Source organism: Orycteropus afer, unplaced genomic scaffold (genome assembly GCF_000298275.1).
Source record: "Orycteropus afer afer isolate SDZICR_OR568_19922 unplaced genomic scaffold, OryAfe1.0 scaffold00018, whole genome shotgun sequence".
Classification (NCBI taxonomy): Eukaryota; Metazoa; Chordata; class Mammalia; order Tubulidentata; family Orycteropodidae; genus Orycteropus; species Orycteropus afer.
The window spans coordinates 6,154,066-6,162,936 of record NW_006921605.1 but is presented as its reverse complement, the minus strand read 5'-3'; the positions used below and the strand labels follow the sequence as shown (position 1 = coordinate 6,162,936).

Below are 8,871 nucleotides of genomic sequence, written 5' to 3'. Positions count from 1 at the left end.
GAAACTCGGGGCAGGGGACGCGACGATCGGGTTGGCTCGGGTTGGGAGTACGCATCCGAACTCGGTGCCCCGCGATGTCTGCCCAAGTTCTGGGATTTTTACGCAGTTGGACTCCTCTCCCCCTGGCAGCCCTGCGGGGCGAGGAGCTGAACAGACGGAGAGAGCCACGGGGCTCTGACCCATGCGTCGGGCCAGAGCCCGAGGCCCCGGAGAAGAAAGCCCCCAGAAAGAGCCCCTCCGCTTCGGAGTGTGGGGGCTCTGTCCCGGGATGGGGGCACCCTTGGTGGCACCGGCCCTCTGCTCTGCGGATCCCTCGAACATCTGGGTCCGCGACCCGCGCGGTTCCAGCCTCGCAGGAGCGCGCGGATCCTTGCGCGTGGCCGAGGGATCGAGCCGGCTGCTCCGCGCCTCCGGGAGCCGGGGCCCCGGCCTCTGCCAGTGCCGTCTCCTCTTTCTCAGATCCGGCAGCTGCGAGGAATGACGCGGGCATCCCCACAGCCCCGGCCTGGGGCGGGGAGGGCGAGCCCCACAGCCGGCTCCACGGAGACCGCCTGGGCAACGCCGATAAGGAGGTGAAGGCAGGAGCCGCTACCACGGGCAGCGCCCCGACAGCGCGGGGGACCCCTTGGCAGAGGGAGCCGGGGGTCGAGGTTATGGATGCAGGTTGGTTAGTCCTGGCGGGAAGACCCGTGGGCGGGACCCGTTTCTCTCCTCCAGGAAGTTTGGCGGGGGGTCAGCTGGACGACAGAAAGGGGCTGGAGACTTTGGAGAGAAACACTTTCTCCCACGCGGCAGGAAGCGGCCAGCCGGCAGCCGAGGACCGGGCAGGCCGGCCCCCCGGTGCGATCGGCGCCCGCTCCACCCCCCCCCCCGTGCCTGCTCCCTTGGCCAGGCTCCCAGTTGGGCCCATGACCCGGGTGTTGGAGGCAGAGCCCCTGCTGGCATCCTCGGCCCTCTACTGGCCGGTTGGGGATGCGCCTCCCTGGGTTTGTCTCCCCAGCCGGTGGCTCCCGGTGTCCCCGGGGCCTGATCCCGCAGCCCTGCCGGGTGCTGGTGCTCCTCAACCCGCGCGGTGGCAAGGGCAAAGCCCTGCCGCTCTTCTGGAGCCACGTGCAGCCCCTGCTGGCGGAGGCCAACGTGTCCTTCACGCTGGTGCTCACTGGTGAGTCCCTTCCCAGTGGCCGTGGGTGCAGGGCCGGCCCTGCCTGGTCCTGACCGCCCTGTCTCCCCGCAGAACGGCGGAACCACGCGCGGGAGCTGGTACGTGAGGAGGATCTGGGCCGCTGGGACGCGCTGGTGGTCATGTCTGGGGACGGGCTGATGCACGAGGTGAGGCTGGCCGCGGGGGGCCGGGGCTGGCCAGGAGGGTGTCTCCCTGGTTGAGACCCGACACTCCCACAGGTGGTGAACGGGCTCATGGAGCGGCCCGACTGGGAGATCGCCATCCGGAAGCCCCTGTGCAGCCTCCCTGCGGGCTCTGCCAACGCGCTGGCGGCCTCGGTGAACCATTATTCCGGGTGAGAGCCAGAGACTCGAGCAGCCTCGGTTTCCCCTGGGTGCCGCTGTCCTCTGGGCTTCCGTGTTTCTTCCCAAACTAGTTGCCGTGGAGTTGATTCTGACCCACGGCAACCCTGTGGTTGACTTTTCAAAAGCAGATTCCGGGGTTTTTCTTCCAAGGTGCCGCCCTCGGGGTGGGTTGGAACCACCAATCTCTAGCCAACGGCAGAGCGTTTCACTCCAGTATTTAGAGACTCATTTCCATAGGCCTGGTAACTTCTGTTCCTTTCTCCTATCAGTTCCGGGCCCTGGTGACCCCAGCTGGCCCCTCCACCAGCTCCTGTGTTCCACCTAGTAGTCCAGGGACCCGATGTTGACGTAGCTGCCCCAGCTCCCCAGGAGGAGGGAGGGTCCCGGGGCTCCCGCCCTGCCCCGTTCACCTTCCCCCGCTCCCCGCAGATACGGGCAGGTGGCCAAGGAAGAGCTCCTGACCAACTGTACGCTGCTGCTGTGCCGTGGGCTGCTGGCGCCCATGAACCTGCTGTCCCTGCACACAGCCTCGGGCCTGCGTCTCTTCTCAGTGCTCAGCCTGGCCTGGGGCTTCGTGGCCGACGTGGACCTGGAGAGCGAGAAGTACCGGCGCCTGGGCGAGATGCGCTTCACCTTGGGCACCTTCCTGCGCCTGGTCTCCCTGCGCACCTACCAGGGCCGGCTGGCCTACCTGCCTGTGGGAAAGACTGCCTGCGGGCGGCCTGCCTCCCCAGCCCTGGACCAGAGGGGCCCTGGGAACACGCTCCTCGTGCCCCTGGACCAGCCAGTGCCTGCCCACTGGACCGTGGTGCCCGAGCAGGACTTTGTGCTGGTGCTGGCATTGCTGCACTCTCACCTGGGCAACGACATGTTTGCAGCCCCCATGGGCCGCTGTGCGGCCGGCACCATGCACCTGTTCTACGTGCGTGGCGGTGTGTCCCGGGCCACGCTGCTGCGTCTCTTTCTGGCCATGGAGAAAGGCAGGCACATGGACTATGACTGCCCCTACCTGGTGTATGTGCCTGTGGTCGCCTTCCGCCTGGAGCCCAAGGATGGGGGCGGTGTGTTTACCGTGGACGGGGAGCTGATGGCCAGTGAGGCCGTGCAAGGCCAAGTGCACCCAGACTGCTGCTGGATGGTCAGCGGCTGTGGGGAGCCCTCGTCCAGCCGGGGGCCTCCACAGACGGCACCTCCCTGAGATCCCCTGTGACTCTGTGGGCCCCGTTGTGCCTTAGTCTACTCCGGGTGGGCTGTGCTGTTGACCAGGAAGCGGGGGCCTGGGAAGGACTGGCTATGCCTGTGAAGGCCAGAGCGAGGCTGGGCCGGAGTCCAGCTGGCTGGGCCAGCTGCAGTGGGAATGGAAGCCACTCCACCTGGTTCAGGGAGCCCTACCCCATGAATCAAATCCAATAAAGTGACATTCCTGGCCTGCTGGGCCTGTCCTGAAGGCTGCGGCGGGCAGGGTCTTGCTCCATAGGGCTGTAGAATTGAGTGTCAGCCACCACGTGGCACTAGGTCCTGCGAACCGCTTTGGGAACAGGCTGGAGCTAGTCTGGCCTGATTCGGGGGTGAGGCTGGGCTCCCCTGGTGACTGAGTATACCCCTTGGCAATAGAAAAAACTCTAGAGCTTGGCTAAGTGCTTCAACTGCACACATAGGAAACCGAGGCTCAGAGCCAGTTAGTCTGCTGAGTCTGGCTGGAGCCCGGGTGGTCTCTAATTGAGAGACAAAGGAACATGACTGCTGAGTGAGGGGCAGCAGGCACAGAGGAAACAGCTGGGAGGGACAGATGCCAATCTCCCAGCCTGGGCAACCATTACGGCCTAAAGACCAGGAGAACAGCACTGGCCACAACCAGGTGGGCTGCCTGCCTGCCCACCGCTGGAAGCAGAATGGCTGAATCGGTCAACTGTAGGCCCTGGGACAATGAAGACAGACAACCAGAGAAGAGTTGATGCTTTTGAGCTGTGGTGTGGGTGAAGACTGCTGAGAGTGCCATGGACTGCCCGAACTAACATCTGTTCTGGGAGAAGTGCAGCCGGAATGGCCCTCGGAAGGGAGGATGGCCAGACCTTCTCTCCCCTCCTTTGGTCACGTTGTCAGAAGGAACCATTCCCTGGAGAAGGATGTCAGGCTTGGTAAAGTAGAGGGTCGGTGAAGAGGGGAAGGCCCTCAACGAGATGGACAGGCACAGTGGCTGCAACAATGGGCTCGGGGATCGTGAGGCTGGCACAGGACGGGGCAGGGTCTCGTGCTGCTGTACGTGGGGTCACTGAGTGGGAGGTGACTCGCCAGCACCTGACAGCGATGACAAGGGCAGAGGGACCCACAGCTGCTGGGAGTGGACGGGCTGGAGGGCTACCCTGGTCCGAGGCCGGGACCCCCAGCCAAGGCCCTCGGGCTCGGAATGCAGGCGGCGGCGGCGAGGCGGACCGGGTGGGGAAGGTGTGTGTGGAGGTCCTCCAACCTGGCCAGGGGACCGTGGCTCCTGCCACACACCTTCCCCGGCCACGGGGAGGAGTGTCTGAGGGAGGTTTAGCCAAGGGACCCTGGACAGAAGGAAGGCAACCGAGCCCCAGCGAATGGCAGAGGCAGGTTTAATGGTGTCACCTTGTCTTATGTCGTACACTGTAATAAGCCAAACCAAAAAAAAAAAAATGCAAGTAAAAAAGTTTCACCACATCGCACTTGATACAGGTACCGTAAGCAGTAGGCGTTCACCTCCATGGGGACGACGCTGGAAGCGAAGCCCCACCGTTGGGCGTTTCCCCAGCAAGCTCCCGCCTGGGCTCTGAGCACCCACGCCACTGGCAGCGGTGCAGCGCAGGTGCAGGCCAGCTTGAGGCCAACGAGACGCAGCGTGCCTGCTGGGCTTTGCTGCTGCTAGTAAGTGTTGCGATTTCTGCTCTTGCGATTTTATTGGTTTTAAACCTTAAATATTACATACATACACCCAAAGTCAGGTAGCTGCACAGCACGCGACACCATCCTCCAAGCCTGGGGCTCCACGCCACTCAAGCTCAGAAAACTGTAAACCTCGGCCGGCCTCCACCTCTCCCTGGATGGCGCTGGCGGAGTTCATAAGCCAGGGCTGACGCGGCACCTCCTTCCTCCCTGAGGGGCTCGGGCGACTGCGTCCCGTGAGCTGCGTGCCTCTCCCGGAGCAGCCCCAGCACCGGGTCTGGTTCTGGGTCGCCGCCCCCGCCCCTGCAGCAGGCCCTGAGATGCAGCTGCCCGGGGAGCGGACGAGGCCGGCAGGCCAGCCCTGCCAAGTTCCCGGCCAGCCTCCGAGAGGAAGGCCAAGGCACCCATCAGTCTCACTCCCAGCAGCTTCCCGGTCCCCCACTCCACCGTTCCTGGGGTACCCCTGAACCAAGCCTGCTCCTGGCCTCTCCGAGAGCATGACCAGTGGGCCGAAGGGCTCGAATGTCAACGGGCCGAGTCAAGTGGGAGTCAGTGATAGCAGCTCCGGTTCCCAGGGGACAGCATCCATGCTGGGAGCCGGGGGCGGCGGCAGCAGGAGGGCAGGGACTTGGAGAAGCCACGTTGAGCTGAAGAGGATAGGGGGGCCGGGGGGATCGCTGGAGCAGCCCACACTTCATGCAAGGCACACCCGCTCATCCTGCCGCTGGCCTGCAGTGCCCTGGGCCCAGAGAGCCAGCGGCCGGCCCCGGAGCCTCCCTCTGACCCAAGATGGATGTGGTGAGGGGGGAGAGCCGAGACGACGCGCTGCCTGGGGGGCCGCGGGGGGCAGCCTTCCTTCGTACAGGGAGCGGCCGGTCAGGCGGCTTCAGAAGAGAAACGGCAGCGTCTCAAGCAACTTCTCACACGTAGGCGTCAGACTCGCTGCGGGGGGAGCGGTGGGGCGAGCTTCGGGGGAGGGGACGGGCAGGGGCGGCTCCAGGAGGTGCCAGTGGACAGCAGCTGGCCTCTCCCCGCCGGGCAGCTGGGTCCCGCCAGTGGCTACTTGTCCCCTGCCCGCTCGGGCATGCCCGCCTCCAGCAGAGCCGCCCGGAACTGTGTCAGGACGCCCCGGATGCTCTTGATGAAGCCCTTGGAGAGCGGGAAGAGGGGGAAGCCGATGTCGGGGTAGCCGCTCTTCTCGGGCAGGAAGCTCCGGTAGCTCTTCCTCCGCTTCTTTGGTTTGACGCTGGGCAGCACAGACGTGTCCGGCATGGCCTCCGAGGTCAGCTCTGTGCGGTCCCTGCTGGCTGAGGCCGGGCCCTGGGCGCCACCCTCCGAGTCTGAGCCCTGGGAGGCCTCGCCAGGGGCCAGGCCGCTGTCCTCAGGTTCCTCTCGGCCAGAGTCCGAGAGCTCGGCCCCCAGGGGCGGCTCCGGTGAGCTGCTGTCCTTGGGGACCCCGTTGGGCAGTGCCTGGGCCCTCCCCAGCAGTGCGTGCGTCTCTAGCCAGGACTCGATGCGGCGCACCAGCCGCCAGCCGCCAAGGCGGAAGTGCTGCCGGATCTCCTGCTCGAAGACCTCGGGGGGCCGGCGAACCAGCTGGGTCATGGACTGCACCACGCGGATCAGCGCCATCTCATTGTAGCAGCGGCTGTTCTCATAGCCCTCCTGCAGGCCCCGGTCGCTGTCAAAGCCAGCCTCGTTGTAGTACGGCTCGTTCACTAGGATGAGACCTGGGCAGGGACGGGAAGGCCAGCCCTCAGTGGGAAGCAGCCTAGCACGGCAGGCGTGGCCTGGACACTCAGGGCACAGCAGAGACATAAGCGAGGCCTGGAGAGCCTCCCGCAGCTCTCCATGCCCCCGGCCCCTGGCCCTCCCACGGTCCATGGCCCCTGGCCTCTAGCCCCCCCCCCCGTCACCCCCAGCCCTGCCGTCATCCCTGGCCCCCCGTTGCCCCCCACCCTCCCATCATTCTAGGCCCTCCCATCGCCCCCAGCCCTCTGTACCTTGGATGGAGATGAGCACCTGAAGAAGGCTGGATTTGCTTGTCCACCTCTCTGTTCCCTGAAATGACACACGGCACCATCACGATGTCCCGCAGACCTGCCCCTGCCCACTGCCCTGCCTCGGCTGGTGTGCTGCCGCCGTCCTTACCTTTCCAATCCAGGTGCCCAGAAGGCTGACACACACCTTCCCGTTGTCATACAGGTTGGGGTTCAGGCGGCCACTGCACTGGGAGAGGTAGCAAAAGTGGGGGGGCACGGCCGGGTAGATGTTTGGGAGCTGGATGTCGAACAGGTAGAGGCCGTCCTCGTAGGGGGTCCGGGTGGGCCCCTTGATCAGGGCAGAGAAGAGGTCCTACGGGGGACAGGGGTCAGCGGAGGTTCAGCACGACACAGCGCGCGCTCTCGCAGTACCCCAAGACCACCGGCCAGAGGGGCTCAACACAGCAGCTCCGCACGGACCTTGGCACCCTTCCACCTTGGGAGTTTCCAAACTGGGTTTTATATCAGGTTTGTTTCCTCATAAATCATTACTTAACATTTTATTCCTTGAGACACTGACCCTGAATTAGAAGACGAAAGACTCTCCAGAAAGGCGAGGCTGCACCTGCTTTGGAGGCCAGAGGAGCCTCACAGCCAGAGTACTGGAGTATAGCGAGGGTGTGAACACCAGGGCAGAAAGGTGGGGAGCTGCCAGAGACCTCTGCAAATGCCTGCACTGAGCCCGGCACTGTGCACGTGTGTACACGTGTGTGTGTGTGTGTGTGCATGTGTGTGTGCATGGTGAGGGGAGCTGGGAGTGGCCGCGGGCGTCATCATGCAGGGCCAGCAGTGCTGGGCAGTGCGCACGGGTGACGGGAGCTGGATGTGGGCGTGGCCAAGGGGCCAAGTGAAGAGCTGGGGTCCCGTCACGCACATTCCTACAGGGCCAACCCCATGTCCCTCCAGGTGTGCACTGCCCTCCCCTCCCCGTGGGCTCTGGGAAGAGCAGAGCGGAGGCAGGGTGGACTCCTCAGAGGCACTGTACGAGACCCCGAGAAAACCCTCCACTGAAGGTGTCAGGACTCTGAGCACACGAGCCCGTTCGCTGCTCTGGTGCCTTCCCTTCTACCCTGCAGCCCTTCGTTCCAGGCACCACCATCAGTCTAATTCAGCATCTAATTCACTCATTGTCACTTTGTCACACTGTGGTGGCTGGCATGTTGCTGCGAGGCTGGAGGCTATGCCACCAGTGTCTCAAATGCCAGCAGGGTCACCCATGGTAGACAGGTTTCAGCAGAGCTTCCAGACTAAGACAATCTCAGGAGAAGGAAGAGGCCATCCACTTCTCAAAAAACTGGCCGGTGAAGACCTTATGAACAGCACTGAAACCCTGTCTGATACATTACTGGAAATCTTCATGAATAGCCCTGAAACATTATCTGATACAGTGCCGGAAGATGAGCCCCTCAGGTAGGAAGGCACCCAAAATACTACCGGGGAAGAACTGCCCCCTCAAAGTAGAGCTGACCTTAATGACATGGATGGAGCAAAGCCTTTGGGACCTCCATTTGACTCAAAATGGGAAGAAACAGCTGCAGACACCCATTAATAATCGGAACATGGAACATATGAAGTAGGACCCTAGGAATATTAGCAGTTGTCACAAGAATGAAACGGAATACATAAAGATCAGTATCTAGGCATTAGAGAGCTGAAACGGACTGGTTTTGGCCATTGTGAATCAGACAACCATATGATCTACTATGTTGGGAATGACAAATTGAAGAGGAACGGCGTGATATTCACTGTCACAAAGAATGTTTCAAGATCTGTCCTGAAGGACAATGCTGTCAGTGATAGGATAATATCCATATGCCTACAAGGAAGACTAATTAATACTGCTATTACTCAAATTTACACACCAACTACCAAAGCCAAAGACAAGGAAATTGAAGATTTTTACCAACTTCTGCAGTCTGAAATGGACCAAATATGCAATCAAGAGCTGTTGATTATTACTGGTAATTGGAATGCCAAAGTTGGAAAAAAAAAAAAAAAGCATCACCGGTAGTTGGAAGATACGGCCTTTGTGATAGAAATGATCCTGAAGATCACATGAAAGAATTCTGCAAGACAACAACTTATTCACTGCAAATACCTTTCTCAACAAACATAAATAGTGACTATACACATGGGCTTCACCAGATGGAATACGTAGGAATCAGACTGACTCCGTCTGTGGAAAGAGGGGCAAGAGGAGCTCAGTATCTTCAGGTAAAACAGGGCCATGAGGTGACTGTGGGACAGGGCATCAACTGCTCATAACCAAGTTCAAGTCAAAGCTGAAGACAATTAAAACAAGTCCATGAGAGCCAAAATAGGACCTTGATTATATCCCACCTGAGTTTAGAGACCACCTGAAGAACAGAACACCAGAGGAACTGTGGGATGGCATCAA

The 8,871-nt window shown here is 61.5% G+C and overlaps 2 protein-coding genes across 2 annotated transcripts in view; one reads left to right on the top strand and one right to left on the bottom strand.

Moving 5' to 3' along the window:
• Positions 1-74: 74 nt before the first annotated feature.
• Positions 75-2,725, top strand: SPHK1 (sphingosine kinase 1). The gene is made up of 6 exons (XM_007959854.1): positions 75-138; positions 460-663; positions 1,001-1,162; positions 1,235-1,329; positions 1,402-1,517; positions 1,957-2,725. The coding sequence occupies exons 1-6, from the start codon at positions 75-77 to the stop codon at positions 2,723-2,725; spliced, it is 1,410 nt and encodes a 469-aa protein (XP_007958045.1).
• Positions 2,726-5,490: 2,765 nt separating this feature from the next.
• UBE2O (ubiquitin conjugating enzyme E2 O) overlaps positions 5,491-8,871 on the bottom strand; it is a 67,487-nt gene continuing 64,106 nt past the window's right edge. Inside the window, exons 16-18 of the mRNA XM_007959624.2 lie at positions 6,583-6,786; positions 6,435-6,492; positions 5,491-6,161 (exon numbers count right to left, since the gene is read on the bottom strand). Of these exons, the coding sequence (XP_007957815.1) occupies positions 5,491-6,161; positions 6,435-6,492; positions 6,583-6,786 (933 nt within the window). The remainder of the gene's footprint in view (positions 6,162-6,434; positions 6,493-6,582; positions 6,787-8,871) is intronic.

Bases quoted from the DNA above. Each gene is read 5' to 3' on its own strand.
- SPHK1 (XM_007959854.1), top strand. From the start codon at position 75: ATGTCTGCCCAAGTTCTGGGATTTTTACGCAGTTGGACTCCTCTCCCC. The intron at 1,163-1,234 runs GTGAGTCCCTTC...GTCTCCCCGCAG, and splicing joins CTTCACGCTGGTGCTCACTG to AACGGCGGAACCACGCGCGG. The intron at 1,518-1,956 runs GTGAGAGCCAGA...CGCTCCCCGCAG, and splicing joins TCGGTGAACCATTATTCCGG to ATACGGGCAGGTGGCCAAGG.